General features: G+C 49.5%; 1 protein-coding gene across 1 annotated transcript in view; it reads left to right on the forward strand.

The window, feature by feature from the left end:
• LOC308307447 (titin-like) overlaps positions 1 to 19939 on the forward strand; it is a gene marked incomplete at both ends in the record, with an annotated part of 241805 nt that overhangs the window by 208220 nt on the left and 13646 nt on the right. Inside the window, 31 exons of the mRNA XM_080752712.1 lie at positions 154 to 462; positions 786 to 1035; positions 1217 to 1554; positions 1758 to 2060; positions 2424 to 2717; positions 2884 to 3171; positions 3382 to 3681; positions 4351 to 4502; positions 4674 to 4824; positions 4970 to 5275; positions 5404 to 7173; positions 7316 to 7609; positions 7915 to 8202; positions 8434 to 8733; positions 9010 to 9344; positions 9463 to 9938; positions 10199 to 11454; positions 11681 to 11983; positions 12338 to 12649; positions 12808 to 13098; positions 13220 to 13519; positions 13707 to 13848; positions 14024 to 14187; positions 14439 to 14741; positions 15026 to 15307; positions 15857 to 16040; positions 16419 to 16828; positions 17196 to 17486; positions 17928 to 18227; positions 18636 to 18938; positions 19174 to 19476. Of these exons, the coding sequence (XP_080608838.1) occupies positions 154 to 462; positions 786 to 1035; positions 1217 to 1554; positions 1758 to 2060; positions 2424 to 2717; positions 2884 to 3171; positions 3382 to 3681; positions 4351 to 4502; positions 4674 to 4824; positions 4970 to 5275; positions 5404 to 7173; positions 7316 to 7609; positions 7915 to 8202; positions 8434 to 8733; positions 9010 to 9344; positions 9463 to 9938; positions 10199 to 11454; positions 11681 to 11983; positions 12338 to 12649; positions 12808 to 13098; positions 13220 to 13519; positions 13707 to 13848; positions 14024 to 14187; positions 14439 to 14741; positions 15026 to 15307; positions 15857 to 16040; positions 16419 to 16828; positions 17196 to 17486; positions 17928 to 18227; positions 18636 to 18938; positions 19174 to 19476 (11298 nt within the window). The remainder of the gene's footprint in view (positions 1 to 153; positions 463 to 785; positions 1036 to 1216; positions 1555 to 1757; positions 2061 to 2423; positions 2718 to 2883; positions 3172 to 3381; positions 3682 to 4350; positions 4503 to 4673; positions 4825 to 4969; positions 5276 to 5403; positions 7174 to 7315; positions 7610 to 7914; positions 8203 to 8433; positions 8734 to 9009; positions 9345 to 9462; positions 9939 to 10198; positions 11455 to 11680; positions 11984 to 12337; positions 12650 to 12807; positions 13099 to 13219; positions 13520 to 13706; positions 13849 to 14023; positions 14188 to 14438; positions 14742 to 15025; positions 15308 to 15856; positions 16041 to 16418; positions 16829 to 17195; positions 17487 to 17927; positions 18228 to 18635; positions 18939 to 19173; positions 19477 to 19939) is intronic.

A 19939-nucleotide genomic window follows, 5' to 3' on the forward strand; every position in this document is an offset into this window, starting at 1 on the left:
TTTTACCGTTGTTTAAGCCTTGATTACCTCAAATGTGACAAAATGATTCACTAATTGTACAACATGTTTACAGTTATTTCTTTAGGCCACAAAATACCAATTCATATGAATATGAAAACATGAGACGAGCTGCTAAAATCTTCACCTTTACAGAAAAACCAAGCCCACCTCCCAAGCTGGGTGTGACTGAGGTGACCAAGGAGAGTGTGACGCTGGGCTGGCCCAAACCAGACCACGATGGAGGCAGCAGGATCACCGGCTACCTGGTGGAGGCTTTGGAAAAGGTGGAGGATAAGAGCCAGGAGAAATGGGTCACGTGCGGCACAACCAAGTTCAACCACTTTGCAGTGTCTGGTCTAAGGGAGGGTGCTGAATACTTCTTCAGAGTCCGAGCTGAGAACCAGTCCGGATTCAGTGACTTCACAGGCATGATTCTACCTGTGATGGTGAAAGACCAGCTTGGTGAGTGTCAGACTGAGGAGATGAGTAGGGTAAATTATGACGTGTAAATAGTAGAACAGTTTTATAGAACAGCTATAAAATAAAGAGCTTGTAAATCAGATATTTTCTTTGTTCATTTAAAAAAAATGTTTTGTTGTAAGTTTGGGTCCCGGGGAGACACCAAATGTATCTTTTGGGTCCGAAGCTGAAAATGTTTGGGAACACCCTGCAATAGAATGCTTTGTGACTAGCATCACTATTTTACGGGTTAGGGTAAACCAATAAAAAAAAAATACACGCGTCATTGTGCATTGTCTTCACATGTTATTTTTGTTCTTTCTCAGAATCCCCTGAAATCATCATGAAGAACATTCCCCACAACACGTTGTTCGTCAGGGCCGGCTCCAACCTCAAATGTGAGATCCCCCTGACGGGCCGTCCCCTGCCCAAGGTCAGCCTGGCCAAGGACAACGTCATCTGCAAGGACACCATGAGGTTCAACTCGGAGGTCACCACCGACAGCCTGAAGATCACCCTGCGGGAGAGTATCGCTGCTGACGCTGGCCGCTACGACATCACTGCCTCCAACTCCAGGTTATTATAGTTTTGAAAATGTTGTCAGTTTAGACTTTTGGTTTGTTTTTAAAGTGGGTTTTGTAGTTTGGTCCACACAACAAAAACATTTTCTCTGTGATTTTACTCAGTTTTGTATACACACAATAAACTTTGTTTCGTTAGTTTTTCAACCAAATGTACGATCTTGCCCCAACTCCAGCGGAACCACCAAGTCGTTTGTGAACATCGTGGTCCTGGACCGTCCCAGCGCTCCATTGGGACCGATAGAGATGTCCGACGTCACAGAGGACAGCGTCACCCTCACCTGGCTCCCCCCGGCCTACGAAGGCGGCAGCGTCATCACCAACTACGTGCTCCTGAAGAGAGAGACCACCGGCACCAACTGGGCAGAGGTGTCGTCTGCAGTGGCCCGCTGCACCTATAAGATCCTGAAGCTGCACACCGGGGTGGAGTACCAGTTCAGAGTCAGGGCCGAGAACAGATACGGCATCAGCGAGCAACTGGACTCACTACCTATCACTGTCAGCCTGCCTTACAGTACGTTTCAAGTATTTGACCTCTCTTCCTGATTGATATTGTACGGAAGACACATTAAAATGGATGGAAGCCATAGAATATAGATTGTGTTCTGTCCTCTCCTCTCCCCTCCCCTCCCCTCCCCTCCCCTCCCCTCCCCTCCCCTCCCCTCCCCTCCCCTCACCTCATCTCATCACTGACCTGTCTGTGTTGTCCTTTTGCAGCTCTCCCTGACGCTCCATCCGCTCCAGAGATCAAGTCAGTGACCAGGGAGACTGTCACCGTGGTCTGGAATGGGCCCACGTCTGACGGCGGCAGCCCAGTCTTCGGGTACCACCTGCAGATGAAGGACAGGAACAGCATCCTGTGGACCACCGTCAACAGGACGGTGATCCGTGCCAACCACTACAAGGTCCTTAACATTGCCCCTGGACTGATCTACGAGTTCAAGGTGGCAGCAGAGAATGCTGCTGGAGTCGGCCCTCTCAGCAAGGTGTCCGATGCTGTGCTGGCTATCGATGCGTGCGGTGAGTTTGATGTGGAAAACAGTTAGCATATTTACTTGCTTGTAGATTGCCTAATTTCGCCTAAAGTGGTTAAATGATTAATTTCTGCTGAGAGTTGTGTAGTCAAACTTGAATTTAAAATATATATCAGCATGCAGGTTTAGCACCTCAGCTGCATAATCGGAATATCTCATGTGTGATTTTGGCTGTCACTGCCCATAGTGCTGTCCCTCCCACCTATACAGTGAATCAAGTTGATCAATTACATCATCAGTTGTATTTAGAAGCAATGACTGACATAATGCATGAACTATGTAGCAAATGTCATTTATTTGACTCAATAGAGGAAAATAAACTAAACACGCGGTTCCTTCTGTCCTGCAGAACCTCCCATCAACGTGCGTATCTGCGACATCACCAAGCAGTCCATCAGCCTCATGTGGGACAAACCCAACTACGATGGCGGCTCTAAGCTCACCGGCTACATCGTGGAGAAGAGAGAGGGCGAAGGGCGCTGGTCCAAGGCTCACCTCACCAACATCAGCGACCCACGTTACACGATCACCGGTCTGACCCAGGACCAGAGCTACGAGTTCAGAGTCATGGCCAAGAACGCTGTGGGCTCCACCAGCAACCCCTCCGCTGTGGTGGGACCTGCTACATGTGTGGACACCTATGGTGGGTAGTGGACTCTTTTTGAAGAAACTTTTTCTATCTTTTTTTATTGCAGTGATTCTTGAATGTTTCTCCTTGCACTTCCTCTATCTCTATCCGCCTCTCTCACGAAAACTACAAAAACCTGTGATGCGACATTAATAAAGCTGATTCTGATTCTGTTCTGCAGGTGCTCCAGTTATAGACATTCCTCAGGAGTATGTGACCGAAGTGAAACACCACCGTGAATCCACTGTGGAGCTCAAATTCAGCATCACCGCCAAGCCCGCTCCGACCATCGAGTGGTTTAAGGACGGCAAAGAACTGAAGGCCAGTGCTCAGGTCTCCTTCCAGAGCACGTTTGAATCCGTAGCCGTGATCTTGAAGGACACCACCCGTCTGGACTCTGGAAGCTACGAGGTCAAAATCAAGAACTCCCTGGGATCGGCCTCCGCCACCGTCAGGCTTCAAATCCTAGGTGGGCTGCTACTTTAATTAATAGATCATAACATGGATTATTGATGATAAGAATCATTAGATTCATCTATTGATTATTGATCATAATCATTGGATTCATTGATGATAATTATGGGTTATATAATTAATTAAATTCATAGGCTGTTAAATAATAATAGAAGAGAATCTTCCCAGCTCTAATTCCTTCTTCCCTTTGCATTGTGTTCTCCAGACAAGCCGGGTCCTCCGGCGGGAGAAATCCAGTTCAAGAAGGTGACAGCGTCCAACATCACCATCATGTGGGCTCCACCGACCGACGAGGGCGGTGCCATGGTCACGCACTACATCGTGGAGAAGAGGGAGACCAGCAGGATCATGTGGTCCATCATCTCAGAGAAGCTGGTGGACTGCATCGTCAACGTGCAGCGTCTCATCATGGGCAACGAGTACATCTTCAGGGTCCGCGGCATCAACAAATACGGAGTGGGAGACGCCCTGGAGTCCGAGCCCATCGTTGCAAAGAACGCATTCGGTAAAGAAATGCAACACACGTGATCACGATCAAAGAATTACCTCAATAGAAGTGCGGGGAGACGAAGGTTATATTGTATTAACATAGTCTACCATACAGATTGGACAAAATTACATACCGTATTATTCATTTAAAAGGTTACATAGTGCCCTATTTAATACTTTAATCATACTGTGTATGATTGCTTAAATCGATGGGTAACAAACATGTCATTAGGTCGAACACCCTTTTGGTCCGACAACCAAATCCTAACCTTAACCCTAACATAGTTTTACTAACCTCAGTAAAACTATGCCTAAACCTAACCCTAACCCTAGCCCTAACCTCAGTAACCGTGATGCAGGTGATTATCTAACCTGCCGAAGCTGGTGAGTGATTATCTAACCTGCCAACACTGTTTGACCCAACGGAAGTTCGACCTATGGGGCAGTCCCCAAATCGATTTGTTTAGTTTGATTAAACTCTTAAACCCCTAAATCAGAGACATCTTAAATAAAATGATCTAATTATTCACCACCAATAAAAGGATTTTTGATATATATATATATATATATATATATATATATATATATTTCATTGTTATTTTGAACTCATTGTAAGTAAAACAATATGACTTGTATTATGTATAATTGTATATTTCAACCGGTTTATATTTGTTCATTCCCGTAGTTCCTCCCAGCGAGCCTTCCAAGCCCAAAGTGACGACGATCACCAAGTCGTGCATGACAGTGCTCTGGGAGAGACCCGCTTTGGACGGAGGCAGTGACATCGATGGATATTACCTGGAAAAGAGAGAGAAGAAGAGTCTGCAGTGGTTTAAGGTCAATATATATTATAGAAATGAAACATAATAAAAAGTAAAATATCTCATCTGCAGATTCACATTTGCATTGCACGGTCTGCACTGCATTGATTGTGTTCAGGATTCAAGCATCACAAAGACATAATTTAGCTAAGTGTTTAACTTGAAGCTGCTGTTGGTTCCCTACCAGGTGGTGAAGGGTACCATCAGAGACACCAGGCAGAAGGTGGGCAACCTGACGGAGAACAACGAGTACCAGTTCAGAGTGTGTGCCGTCAACAAGGCCGGAGCCGGAAAATACTCCGAAGGATCGGACCTCTACAAGGCCTACGACCCCATCGGTACAAAACAACTTAATTGAATATTAACGCAGATCAAGAGTTTTTCAATGTCATCTTTCATCGCAACATTCCGGACTTTGAGCACAATAACTGTAACAATATAAGTTGACGTGTAACAAACATGTTGTGTCTTCCTCCACGCCAGACCTCCCAGGCGAACCGTCCAAGCTGAGAGTGGTGGACTCCACCAAGACATCCATCACCCTGGGCTGGGATGCGCCTGTGTACGACGGAGGCAGCGAGATCACCCACTACGACGTGGAACAGATGAACACGGACGACAGAGAATGGGTGACCATCAGCTCCAAGGGAGAGGTCCGCACCTGCGAGTATGTGGTGTCCCACCTAAAGCCTGGAATGTACTACTTCTTCCGGGTGTTCGCCGTCAACGGCAAGGGCCGGGGAGAGGACATTAAAATGTACTCGCCCATCCAAGCCAAAGACATCCTGGGTTTGTATTCCTACACTAAACGTTTTAAAGTGTGATATTTGGTAAATTATTTAAACGTATTTATTGAAATTCGTATATATTCGTATATATATATTTGCTTTATTTTGTGTTATTTTTGGTCCAAACAGAGGAGGCTGACCTGGATCTGGACGTTAACATGACAACACAGTACACAGCCAAGGCGGGCCGCAACGTCGAGGTGTTCATCCCGCTGAAGGGGCGCCCCGCTCCCAATGTGACCTGGCGCCGCGACGACCGCAACATCGCCGGCGACCACCGCTACAACATCACCAACACAGAGCGCTCCACCACCCTCCTCATCCCCGCAGTCACCCGCGACGATTGCGGAAAGTATATACTGGAGATCGAGAACGGTGTCGGAGAGCCTAAGCTCATCACAGTGTCTCTGAGGGTCCAGGACAGCCCGTCCGCCTGCCAGAAGGTCTTGATCAAGAACGTGACCAGAGGCAACTTGAGTCTGAGCTGGGAAGCTCCTCTTATCGACGGAGGCTCCCCCATCACCAACTACATTGTGGAGAAGAAGGCGTCCACCATGAAGGCCTACCAGGTGATGAGTGCAGAGTGCACCAACACCTTCTACAAGGTGACAGGTCTGGAGGAGGACGTGGCCTACTTCTTCCGCGTGTCCGCTGAGAACGAGTTCGGTGTGGGCGACACCTGTGAGACCAAAGAGCCCGTCAGAGCGACGGAGACGCCCGGCGCTGTTAGGAGCCTGGTGATGTTGGACTCCACCAAGACCTCTGTCACCCTGCAGTGGCAGAGACCCGATCATGACGGAGGCAGCCACATCTCCGACTACATCATTGAGAAGAGAACCAAGGAGGACCCCACCTGGGTCCTGGGTGCCACCTGCAAGCGCTGCAGCTGCGAGGTGACAGGACTCAAGGAGAACGCCGAGATGGACTTCAGAGTGTTCGCCAAGAACGAGAAGGGCAACAGCGACTTCTCCCTGATCGGACCGATTACGGTGAAGGACTTCATCATCCTGCCTGAAGCCAACCTCATCGACTACGTCAACGGAGAGCTGCCTGTCCGCGTCGGGCAGAACATCCACATCGAGCTTCCCTTCAAGGGCAAACCCAGACCTTACATCAGCTGGATGAAGGACAACGTCCCCATTAAGGAGAGCGACAAGATCCGCTTCAGGACCACGGATAACAAGACCTCGATCACTGTCAGAATGGCAAAGAAGGAGAACGCCGGCATGTACACGCTGGTCCTGGACAACAGGATGACGGAGAAGGCCTTCTTCGACATCAAAGTGATAACACTGGGTCCCCCCTCTTTGCCGATCGGTCCAATCCGCTTCGATGAGATCAAAGCGACGAGCATCATCATCTCCTGGGACGAACCGAAGGAGGACGGCGGAGGCGAGATCACCTGCTACAGCGTGGAGAAGCGCGACCCCGCCCACTCCACCTGGAAGCTAGTGTGCTCCAGCGTGGTCAGGACCTCCTTCAAGATCACCAACCTGGTCATGGGCACACTCTACCAGTTCAGAGTGCGCGCCGAGAACAAGTTCGGTGTCAGCCAGTCCCTCACCTCCGCCGAGGTCTTAGCCGAGCACCAGTACAAGGCACCAGGCCAACCGGGCAAACCAGTTGCCTTCAACATCACCAGTGACGGCATGAGCATCCAGTGGGAGGCGCCGGGCTTCGACGGAGGTTCCCCCATCCTGGGTTACCACGTGGAGAAGAAGGACAGGAACAGCCTGCTTTGGGAGAAGCACAACTCGACCATCATCACCAACAGAGAGTACAGGATTGGTGGCCTGATTGAAGGATTGGAGTATTCCTTCAGAGTCTACGCCGAGAACAACGCGGGCCTGAGCCCCGTCAGTGAACAGAGCAAACACCGTCTTGCCATCCAGCCTGTTGGTAAGTCCCCAATGAGTGCTCCAAGAAATACAAAAGTATAATAAATTAAAGGTTAATTTAAAAGTTACATTGAAGGAATCATTGTATTTCTGTGGGACCATTTCTCAAACAATTAATGTATTTGACCCCTTCCTCCGTCCAGACCCACCCGGCACCCCCAAATGCATCGACGTGACCAGAGACTCGGTCACCTTGGCGTGGGACATTCCCAAGAGAGACGGCGGCAGCAAGATCGTGGGCTACACCGTGGAAAGACGGCAGGGCCGCGGCAAATGGCTGCGCTGCAACTTCACTGACATCTGTGAGACTCAGTTCACTGTCACCAGCCTGCCATCTGGAGACCGCTTTGAGTTCCATGTAATTGCCAGGAATGCTGTGGGCACCGTGAGCCCACCGTCCAACTCTTCTGGATACATCATGACCAGGGATGAAAGCGGTATGTATTCAGATTTTATATTTAATGGCATACCGTATATCTGCAGATGTGGAAGGATACCATTCCATAAAATATATTTAAAGTACCAAAAGTGTCCTTAAAGTACCATTTAAAAATAACTTCACAACACGTAGAATGACAATAAGGTGTGAGCTTGTAGATCTGCAATTTTCAGCAAATATATTTAATCTAGAGCAACAACTTAAGAGGCACGTAGAGCCTTGAGTGACTCTGCCCATCAACGTATGGGGTTTACGTGTTGAGTACTGTGCCGACGTCTGATGCTTGCTTTGTCCCCCATCCAGTTGCTCCTCAGATCGAGTGGGCTAAGGACCAGGCTCTGACCCTGAGGGCTGGCGAGAACGTCAAGCTGAACTGCACCATCACTGGCCGTCCCGTCCCTCAGGTCATCTGGTACAAGGACGGACGGGAGATCGACAAGAGGACCATGTTCGACATCGAGGTCTCCACCAACATCGGCTGCAGCAGCGTGTTCGTCCGAGACGCCGACAGGAGCCACCGCGGCCTCTACACCGTTGAGGCCAAGAACAGCTCTGGAGGCACAAAGGCTGAAGTCAACGTCAGAGTACAGGGTCAGTACACATGAATAAAACTACATTATTATCATATATTATATATCATATATGTGCAGGACAGTACACACCCGAACCATCACCTGTTGCCCTTGAGGCGCTACAGACGGAAACATTCCCCTTCTTCCCCAGAGCCATTGACGTATTAAGCGAAAACGTGCACTGATCACAAAAGGTCCATCATATTGTCTGGGCTGCAAAAACTAATCCACTAATCCCCCCTCCCTTTAGATACCCCCGGACCCGTGGAAGGACCCATCCGCTTCACAGGCATTACTGCCGAAAAGTGCACGGTGTGGTGGAACCCGCCGGAGAACGACGGCTGCTCGGCCATCATCCACTACGTGGTGGAGAAGAGGGAGACGTCCAGGATCTCCTGGGCCCTCGTCAACTCCAAGGTGGAGGCCTGCTCCTACAACGTGGTCAACCTCATCAAGGGCAACGAATACCAGTTCAGGATCTCTGCCGTCAACAAGTTTGGCGTGGGCAAGTCCCTCGACTCTGAGCCCATCATCGCTCAGATGCAGTACAGTAAGTACACGCTGGATGGAAGAAGTGCTAGGATGTTCGACTTGAGCAAATGTAGCAATGCCACAGTGTAGAAAGTAAAAGTCCTGTATTTAAATTAAAATCTTACTCAAAATACCCACATTTTGGCATCAAAACATACTTAAAGTAACAAAAGTAAAAGTACTTAATGTGCAGTACTGTATATATTTTGTTATTCTCAAAAAGTTAAAATACGGAGATAAGAGGTTTCTGCCCGACAGCACAGGATAACCAACCATCTTTCCCTCCCTCCTCTAGCCGTTCCCGAAGCACCCGGCACTCCGGACGCCACTCACATCACAGGCAACAGCATCACTGTGTGCTGGACCCGCCCCCGCTCGGACGGCGGCAACGAGATCAAGCAGTACATCCTGGAGAGGCGCGAGAAGAAGAGCCTGCGCTGGGTGAAGGTCTCCTCCAAGAGGCCCATCACTGAGCTCCGCCAGCGGGTCACCATGCTCACCGAGGGCTACGAGTACGAGTTCCGCGTCATGGCGGAGAACGGCGCCGGCGTCGGGCCGGCCAGCAGCACATCCAGGCTCTTCAAGACCAGAGAGCCCACCAGCACTGCCAGCGCCCCCACGCTGGTCAAGGTACTGCTTGTAGGGTTAATAATAACTGTTTGTTTTTATGAGTTCGTGGTGGTGGGTGTTGGTAAAGTAACTTTGTGAGAAAATCCAGCCATTGAACTTGTTGTCGTTTCTTGTCTAGGCGGTGGATTCAACCAAGTCTTCGATCACCATCGAATGGACCAAGCCGATATTCGACGGAGGCCTGGAGGTGATCGGCTACTACGTGGACATGTGCAAGGCCAGCCTGGAGGAATGGCACAGGGTCAACGACATCCTCTGCATCGACACCCGGTACACCACCAAGGGCCTGGTGGCCGGAGAGTTCTACAAGTTCCGAGTGATGGCGGTGAACGGGGCCGGACAGGGCGACGCAGGGGTGGTCCCCAACGCCGTCCAGGCCCTGGACAGGCTGACGTCCCCGGAGATAGACATCGGCGCCGACTTCAAGCAGACCCACATTGTGAAGAACGGCGGCACCGTCTCCTTCCACATTCCCTTCCGGGGCAAACCCGCTCCTCTGGCCACGTGGTCAAAGGTAGACGCCGAGCTGCCCGTCATGGCCGATATCCACACCACAGAGTCCTCCTCCACGCTGACCATCGAGGGTGTCACCAGGTACGGAGTATAGGCCTTGTCACAAGTATATGGCCTGTTTTGGCCTTTGTACATTATTTATTTTGATTATTGGTCCCCGTCATTGTCATTTCTTTGTATATTTAAGTTATGCAGTTTTTGTTTATGAAGCCTAAAAGGCTAACAGAAATGTAGTATACATTACAATGTGCAATGCCAAAAACACAGTAAAATCGCTAAGCACAATGATTTGTACGAAGATTAATCGTCAACTAAAATGTCATGATTGTGCCAACCCCTAGGTATGAGGCTGGCAAGTACATGCTGTCCCTGGAGAACAACAGCGGACACAAGGCCATCACCCTCACGCTCAAAGTCCTTGACACACCTGGACCTCCAGGAGCCATCAAGTTCAAGGACGTGACCCGTGGAGCCCTGACCATGATGTGGGACGCCCCCAGCAATGACGGTGGAGCACGTGTCCGTGAATACACCGTTGAGAAACGCGAGGCCAGCCGCCTGGCCTGGCAGCCAGTCAGCATGAAGTGTTCACGCCAGATGATCCGGGTGACCGGACTGGATATCGGCGTGATGTACCTGTTCAGGGTGTGCGCAGTCAACCAGTATGGCCAGGGAGAGGCTCACGAGATGACCGAGCCCATCATGGCCACAGAGGAGCCTGCTCCGCCCAAGAGGCTGGACGTCGTGGACACCAGCAGCTCCACGGCCTCCCTGGTGTGGCAGAAACCCGAACACGACGGAGGCAGCCGCATCAGAGGATACATCGTGGAATGCAAGATCAAGGGCACCGACAAGTGGAACGTGGCTGGGGAGACCAAGTCCCTAAAGATGCTGGTGGAGGGTCTGACCGAGAACACCGAGTACGAATTCCGTGTAAAGGCCACGAACGACGCCGGCATCAGTGAACCCCAGGCCATCCGCGGCGCCATCATGATCAAGGAGCCTCGCATCGAGCCCACGGCCGACCTCAGCAGCATCACCAAACAGCTCATCGTCTGCAAGCTCGGCAACACCTTCACCATCGACATCCCCATCAGCGGCAGACCGTCTCCCAAGGCGACCTGGAAGCTGGAGGAGATGAAGCTGAAGGAAACGGACAGAGTGTCCATCCAGAGCAGTGCCGAGAGAGCCACTCTGGTGGTCAAAGACAGCAAGAGGACCGACAGCGGCAAGTACTACCTGGTCCTGGAGAGCGCCGCCGGAGTGAAGACCTTCGCGGTGACGGTGGTGATTGTGGGCAGGCCCAGCCCTCCCACGGGTCCTTTGGAGATCTCCGGAGTGTCCTCGGAATCCTGCAACCTGGCCTGGTCAGAGCCTGCCGACGACGGAGGCAGCGAGATCGCCAACTACATTGTGGAGAAACGCGAGTCCGGGTCGGCGTCCTGGCAGGTGGTTAACTCGAGCGTGAAGAGAACCACCATTAAAGTGTCTCACCTCACCAAGTACATGGAGTACACCTTCAGAGTGTGCGCCGAGAACAAGTTCGGAGTCAGCAAGTCCATCGAGTCTGCTGCAGTGGTCATCGAGCATCCATTCGGTGAGTTGTGTTGACACCTGAAGCACAAGTTACGTTTCAGGATAGGCACTGTAGGTATTATTTAGTCATAAGATCTTGTTAATACTTTTCATTGGTTTCATATTACAGCAACAACATGTAATTAAATTCACAGTAATTATTTTGTTTTAACATTTGAACCTATCGATAAAACATATGGTCTCTGAGCTACGGAATAATCTCAATGCCCTTTTCTCTGTCCTTCCAGTTGCCCCGAGCCCACCCACTCGTCCAGATGTGGTGTCGGTGTCAGGCAGTGCCATCAGCATCAAATGGGACGTGCCCTACAATGATGGCGGCAGCCAGGTGACCGGCTACTGGATTGAGAAGAAGGAGAGGAACACCATCCTGTGGGTGAGGGAGAACAAGCTGCCCTGCCTGGAGTGCCAATACAAGGTGTCCAGTGTGATCGAGGGACTGGATTACCAGTTCAGGGTCTACGCCATGAACATCGCCGGCCTCAGCAAGGCCAGCGAGGCCTCCAGGCCTGTGCTGGCTCTCAACCCTGTCGGTAAGGGAAAAATACTGTCCACTGATATTTGGATAAACTATTAAAAGGTGCAGAAAGTGATATTGTTTTGGTTTGAAAATAAGTGTTAAATAGGTCTATATTTAACATAGTAAGCATTGCTAGTGTTTTTTCTGTTTAGTAACAGGAGTGTCCCCATCTATCTAGGTCTTTAGCAAACAGAAACAATTTTATCCAATCCAATCTATAGCAGTGATTACTATCACAACACACACAAATAAAACCTATTTTTGCTTTCACCAAAAAGTATCACCAACAGCACCTTTAAATGTTCTACATTTTCAAGTGTTTCTATTCTATATTACCTCTAAACACCCTTCCCTGCCGTGTGTTCAGATCCTCCCGGTAAACCAGAGGTAACAGACATCACACGTAATTCCGTGTCTCTGGCCTGGTCCGTGCCGCTCAACGACGGCGGCAGTAAGATCGTGGGCTACGTCGTGGAGAGGAAGGTGTACACCACCGACGAATGGGACGACTACCGCTGGCTGAAGTGCAACTACACCACTATCACCGAGACCTACTTCACCGTGGGCAACCTGGGAGAGGACGAGACGTTCGAGTATCGCGTCATCGCCAAGAACGCCGGCGGTGTCCACAGCGCTCCCTCCGCGACCACCGGACCCGTCACCTGCAAGGACGAATACAGTACGTTAACGGTTGCTGTCCTCTACTCGTTTCACCATTAAGCCCATTCCTAGTCTTTGTGCTTGTAATTCAGCATTATTATATAAATCTTTATATAAGCGATCATATATCATGGAACTGCATTTCAAAACACCTGGCCCTGTTCCCTGTCTCCTCAGGTCCTCCCAAAGCAGAGCTGAACACCGCAGCTCTAGGAGAGACAGTGACAGTCACAGCTGGCTCAGACCTGGTTCTGGACGGCGCAGTTGGAGGTAAACCAGAGCCCAAGGTGTGGTGGTCTAAAGGAGACAAGGTTCTGGACCTGGGAGAGAAGTACTCTCTGACCTACACCGCCACCAAAGCCATTGCCGTCATCAAGAGCTGCGACAGATATGACACAGGAAGATACGTCCTCACCGTGAAGAACGCCGGCGGCACCAAGACGGCTGCCGTCAATGTTAAAGTCCTGGGTAAGAAAAACAACACAACCTCCCGATGAAAGACAGATGTTCTTTTCTTTGCTTTGATGTGAGTTGGTCTGTCTGTTTGTCTTGTCTGTAGTCTGACTATGAGTGTGTTCTTTACCTCCAGACACTCCCGGGGCTCCAGCAGACAACATCACCATCAGCAGGGTGACGGAGGAGAAATGCACCGTCAGCTGGAAGATCCCGCTGGAGGACGGCGGTGACAGCACTACACACTACGTGGTGGAGCGCCGCGAGACCAGCCGCCTCAACTGGGTGGTGATGGAGAATGAGTGCAAGACCCTGTCGTGCGTCAGCTCCAAGCTGATCAAGAACAACGAGTACATCTTCAGAGTGCGGGGAGTCAACAAGTTCGGAGTCGGAGTCCCTCGGGAGTCCGAGCCCATCATCGCAAGGAACGCATACAGTAAGCTGACACCTGAGCTTTGAAATGATTGACTGAATGATTCTTTTTTGTTATTGTCTGCTGTACCGACGTCAGATAAATAAGAAATAACAAACAAAACGTTGTGAACGCGCTGTGAGCTTTTGTATTGTAGATATAAGTGTGTTCACAGTACATGATTGTGATGTGTTGTGTTTGTGTGTTTCAGCCATTCCATCGTCTCCAGGAGTTCCTGAAGCCGTAACTGTAGCTAAAGAGCATGTCATCATTGAATGGCTCAAACCTGAGAGTGATGGAGGAAGTGAGATCAAAACCTACCTGGTGGACAAACGAGAGAAGAGTAGCACCAGGTACATGGATGGATGGGTGGATGGATGGATGGATGAATGGATGGATGGATGGATGTTAAACCATTCTCCTCAATAGCGGGGAACCGCAGACTTTTTTGAATTAAAGAGTATTCTCCTCAATGTGAGCAGGCAATGTGTTAATTAACCATAATTATCTCTTTCTCCGTTTCTTTAGGTGGACCAGGGTTAATAAGAACTACACCATCTATGACACTCGTTTGAAGATTACAGGTCTGCTGGAGGGCAGTGACTACCAGTTCAGAGTGACGGCGGAGAATGCTGCCGGCTGCAGCCAGCCCAGTGACGCCACGCCTTACATCCTCTGCAAAGACCCCACCTGTAAGAACCACACTCATTTCCATTAATGTATTAATATTGACCTTTCGGAAGCTTCCCCAGAAAACACGGAACTGCAGTCTTCATCATCACAAAAGGCTTTTTTTCAGCTTCATACAAATATAAATATAAAACATAATATCGCCTAAAACCGCTACTGTATATTATTTTGATATCGGTTTGATAGTGCACCCTAATACCAGCCACTGAGCACAGATTAAAGCTATCATGTGTGTCAAATCCCCCCCCCCCAGATACCCCTGCTCCCCCCTCGACGCCTCGCATCACGGACACCACCAAGCACAGCATCAGCATGACGTGGACCAGACCCATGTACGACGGCGGCTCCGACGTCACCGGCTACATGGTGGAGATCTTGGAGGAGGGGACTGAGCAGTGGTACCGCGCCACCGCCAAGGCCATCACTACCAACTCGTACGTGGCGGCCGGCCTGCAGGCCAACAAGAAGTACATGTTCCGCGTGGCAGGCGTCAACGGCAACGGCACCGGAGAGTTCAGTGGTGCCAGTGTCATCACAGAGCCTTTGGAGAAAGTCGGTAAGTTGGACCGGATGAAAACGACAAAAACAACAAAAAAAGACAGATTGGTTGTTGATTCGTAAAATATTGGTTGTAATCAGTGGATTAAAGTAACAAAGTACATTTTAAGCAAGTACTGCACTTAAGTGCAATGTTTTGTAAAGCAGTGGTCCTCAACCTTTTCAGGCCGCCCCCTGGGGGTCCCCAAATCTATCAAGTTTTGAAAAGCACTTCAAATAGCCCTTTTCTATAAAATGTGTTAAACGTCGTTTTTAATCTTCTGTCTCTCTGTCCCGATGCAGACATGCCAGACCTGGAGCTTTCGGAAGACCTGAAGAAGACAGTGTGTCTCAGAGCCGGGGGAACCCTCAGGCTGTTTGTGACAGTGAAGGGACGACCCACGCCCGTGGTGTCCTGGAGGAAGGAGGGCGTGGAGCTGCAGAGACGCGGCTTCATCGAGACCACCGACACGTACACCTCTCTGATGGTAGAGAAGGTGGACCGATACGACTCCGGAAAATACGTCCTCGAGGCCGAGAACCCCTCTGGCAAGAAGACCATCACCCTCCTGGTGAAGGTCTACGGTAAGACGACGATAACAATAATGATGTCGTTAAACTGCAGCACAATATGAGTAGGGGTGGAGCTCGAAACTAGGGTCCTCAAACAAATGTATTGAGTACCCGGTATCAATAAGCTTATCAAGATTGTTATCGAGCATAGTGGCCCATGACGTCATGTTTAAACAATCAAGACAAGAGGCGATCAAGAAATGATTACAGTGCTATTCATAAATCATAATATATAAAGCCATTTAACACTTATTGCACACTAATGAATGATTGTTTTAATGATATTTAATAATAATATTTGTTACTTTTGTCAATAGTCATCTTCATAGATGGTGGTCAGCCAGAATTTGTCTCACGTCTTTCCACAAAATATTAGAAAACGCTCAATTGTGGGATCGATAAAAGCCCAGCTCAATAAGCAGGATCGATAAGGTGCTCATTATCAATAAAAAGTAACAAGCTCCATCCCTAAATATGAGTCATGATGAATTCAAATTCAAGACTATTAGAATCGCTTCAGAACTAATCTTTTGTAATCCTTGTTTTGCCCCTGCTCTGCAGACACCCCTGGGCCTCCTAGCGTGGTGAATGTGAAGGACTACACCAAGGAGACTGTGGTCATCACCTGGGACGTCCCGACCCTCGACGGAGGAGCCCACGTCAGCAACTACATCATAGAGAAACGCGAAGCCAACATGAAGGGTTACAAGACGGTCACCACAGATTGCAAGAAGACCTTGTACAGGTAGGCCCTGTCGCAATTCTTACATCAGCGTCATCGACAGAATCGTTTCAATTCCTCTGTTTAAATCAATCGGTTGGAAAATAGCGAGCTCACAGCGCGTTCTCAACGTGTTGTGAGCGCGCTATGAGCTTGTATTGTAGTCTCAATCATTTCTTTGTATATTTAAGGTATTTGTCACATGCACTGTGCAATTAAAAAAGGAAATTAAATTTGTATACATTTCCCAACGTTCAGAGTCAAAAACACCATTAACTGTGGTAAATCCCTTCTGTTTAATTTGGAAAGCACCGTCCGTAACTTACTGACAGAAAACATATTTTAAACTCAATGAAAATGAACAACAATAATTGAACACAATACAACCATTAATGTGTTCAGGATCACTGGCCTGGAGGAGGGTTGCCACTACTTCTTCCGAGTCCTGCCAGAGAACATCTACGGCGTTGGGGAGGGCTGCGAGACCGCCGAGGCCGTGCTGACCTGCGAGGTGCCGTCCGTGCCGCTGGACCTGCAGATCACCGACGTCACCAAGTCCACGGTGAGCCTGTTCTGGGTGAAGCCCCACCACGACGGCGGCAGCCGGCTGACGGGCTACATCATCGAGGCCTGCCTGGTGGGCACGGACCGCTGGAGCACGGTGGCCACCGTCAAGGCCTCGGCGTCCAAGTACACCATCCAGTCGCTGACGGAGGGCGAGCAGCTGCTGTTCAGGATCCGAGCCACCAACAGCCGAGGAGCCGGTCAGCCCATGGACCAGCCCACGCCTGTCATCATCCAGGACGAAAAAGGTACACACAGAACAGACGTCACCCTCACCAATCACTTCACCCACTCACTATCTGTCAGGGCGTCAGCTAGAGCCGACCGATGCCAGACTATTGGGTCCGATCCCGGTTTTGGAGAGTCCTAGTGCACGGATTACAGATATTTTCTTTGAAAAACCTGGGTTGTAAATTCACAGCTTCTCATGCAGATGGGGCGCGATAATAACGACTAGGGAAACACCAACATCTGACATATTAAGGGAAACAAATTATATTAATTGTAAAAGAATAACCGTTTCCAAATCTTCAGCTTGGTAGGCTGCAGATAACGAGCACACACTCCCTAATGATGACAATATGACCTGACACACGTCTCTCCGTTGTCTCCCAGTTGTGCCAAAGATCGACATGTCCGCCCTGCCCCAGAAGATGCTGATGGTGCACCATGGCAAACCCATCGACCTCAACATCCCCATCCAGGCCAAGCCAGCTCCCGTCTGCACCTGGTCCTTCGGAGGCCAGAAGATGAAGGACAGCCTGGACCGCATCAAGATTGACAGCAACGGCAAATACACTCGTCTGGTGGTCAGGGAGACCACCATCAACGACACCGGTAGCTACACCCTGGAGGTGAAGAACGCCCTTGGCACAGCCAGGGAGGTCATCAAAGTCATCATCCTGGGTCAGTCTCATCGCTTTTATATACCTTATTTCTTTTCTTTTTTTTAAGATTTGTTTTGGGGCTTTTATGCCTTTATTGGATAGGACAAACAAACCAACATAAGTGTATACAGGGTATCTGCATATTTATAAAGTGACAATTTAAGGACTTTCAAGACCGTTTTAATACCAAACTGGCCAAACTGTCAAACATTAAGTAAGCAAGAGGCGAACATCGTGAAAATAGCCGCTCTACATGCTCATGTAGCATGTAGATCTGCTATTTTCACAATATTTATCTGTGGAACCGAGTCACATTAAATGTAATACCTACAATTCCAAGTGCTTGTCAGGGTGGGGGGGGGTCCCCAGTTCAAATATGTTTATTTTGGTGGTCACGGCCTAAAAAGGTTTGAAAACCCCTGATCTATACTAACCAGTCATCCTACTTGCCCCTTTGCAGACAAACCCAGCCTCCCGGTGGGCCCGGTGAGGATCGACGAGAACGACGGCGTCTCGGTGACGGTGAGCTGGGACCCGCCGGAGAAGGATGGCGGCGCCAACATCAGCGGTTACGTGGTGGAGGAGCGTGAGGCCCACCGCCCCGGCTGGAGAACGGTGTCCGAGTCGGTGACCCGGCCCTGCTTCAAGTTCCCCCGGCTGAAGGAGGGCACCGAGTACGTGTTCCGTGTGGCGGCCATGAACCGCTTCGGCGTGGGCGGATTCCTGCAGTCTGAAGTGGTGGAGTGCAAGAGCCCCAAGAGTAAGTCTAACCAATCCGTTTCACTGTCCAACCCATTTAGGCCTAGAATTATTTAATGTAGTGTTTCTCAAACTTTCAGATTTCAAGGTCTCCCCTTAACTTTGACAGAGTACAAATGGACATTTGTACTCTGTCAGAGTTACAGACTTGTATGGGTCAATTTAGACCCCCCTAAAGGAACCCACAGAGTCCCTGGATTCCACTTTGAGAACCACTGATTTAATGCTTTAATTATTGAAAAATAGCGGTTATACAATGAGAGCTTTTAGATCTGCTATTTTTGAAAGATTGTGATTTTGCACAAAATGCACAAAAACTGCGCATTGGCTGTTATAAAATTGTTATGTATGTGAGCAAGAAAACCTTTTGACACACCTCTCTCTCTCTCCCTCTCTTTCTCTCCTGCAGCCATCCCCGGACCCCCCGGCACACCAGAGATCGTCGACGTCACCCACGAGGGCATGACGCTGACGTGGAGCGCCCCGGAGGACAACGGCGGCTCCACCATCGCCGGCTACATCATCGAGCGCAAGGAGGCGGGCTCGGAGCGCTGGATGAAGATCAACAAGAACCCCGTCACCATGACGCGCTTCAGGTCGTCGGCTCTGATCGAGGGGAACGAGTACGAGTACAGGATCACCGCCATCAACTCCAGAGGAGAGGGCAAACCCAGCCAGACCTCTGAGATCGTCATGGCCATGGATCCCATCGGTGAGTGGAAAGAGTTATTTATTTAGTTGACTAGAACAAAGAAAAGGGGGGGGACTAAGAAAATAACAATTCTAAATGGTTCTAAATGGACTCTGATAAGTCAACAACTCTTGACTGCACACAAACAGAACCATTTGATTCCATTGGTATACTGTCAGAGTTAAGGTAGGGTCCTTGAAATAAAAAAAAGTGCGAGAGCCACTGTATTAACCAGCCGTTGGTCTGTGTTCAACAGAGCCACCAGGCATTCCGGTGGAGCCCAGAGTGACAGACACCACCAGGACATCCGTGACACTGGCCTGGTCGCCTCCCGAGGAAGAAGGGGGCGCCGCCGTCACCGGCTACCTCATTGAAATGCAGAGGGTGGACCAGGAGGAATGGACCATGTGCAACACCACCCCCATCAAGATCCTGGAGTACACCCTTACCCACATGCCCCAGGGGGCGGAGTACAAGTTCCGCGTCAGGGCCTGCAACGGCGGCGGGGCCGGCGAGGCGGCAGAGGTCCCCGGAGTCGTCAAAGTACAGGAAATGCTCAGTGAGTATCCGCTCCTTGTGTTTTTAAATATGTGTCGTGTTTCTGCAAGTCTTTTCTTTATTCTTTAGTTCAGAATATCGTCACTGTCGGGTGGAATCCTTGTATGACCAAAACAATTACTTTTCAACAGAAAAAATAAGCTGTGTTCCAATGGATGCAATGTAGTTATTATTTGGTCATGAGCTCTTGTTGATACTGTTCATTTGTTCAATATTTATAGAAACCCACACACACACTTAACCACTTTCACATTCAAATTTCTTCAGAAATGGCTAAAATAGTAGATTTACAAGGTCACAACGCGTTGCATCCCAATGTGTTGTGAGCTTGTAAAACGGCTAAAAGTAGGGCATTAATTTACAGAAAAGTTGGGAGATATGGAGATACAATGGTAATGCCCGACAGCAACCACGTTCCACACATCATTTCTTAAATTCTATAGTTTTGAATATCCATACGTTGG

The sequence above is a fragment of the Nannobrachium achirus genome, assembly GCF_963921795.1.
Source record: "Nannobrachium achirus genome assembly, chromosome: 22".
Taxonomy (NCBI): Eukaryota; Metazoa; Chordata; class Actinopteri; order Myctophiformes; family Myctophidae; genus Nannobrachium; species Nannobrachium achirus.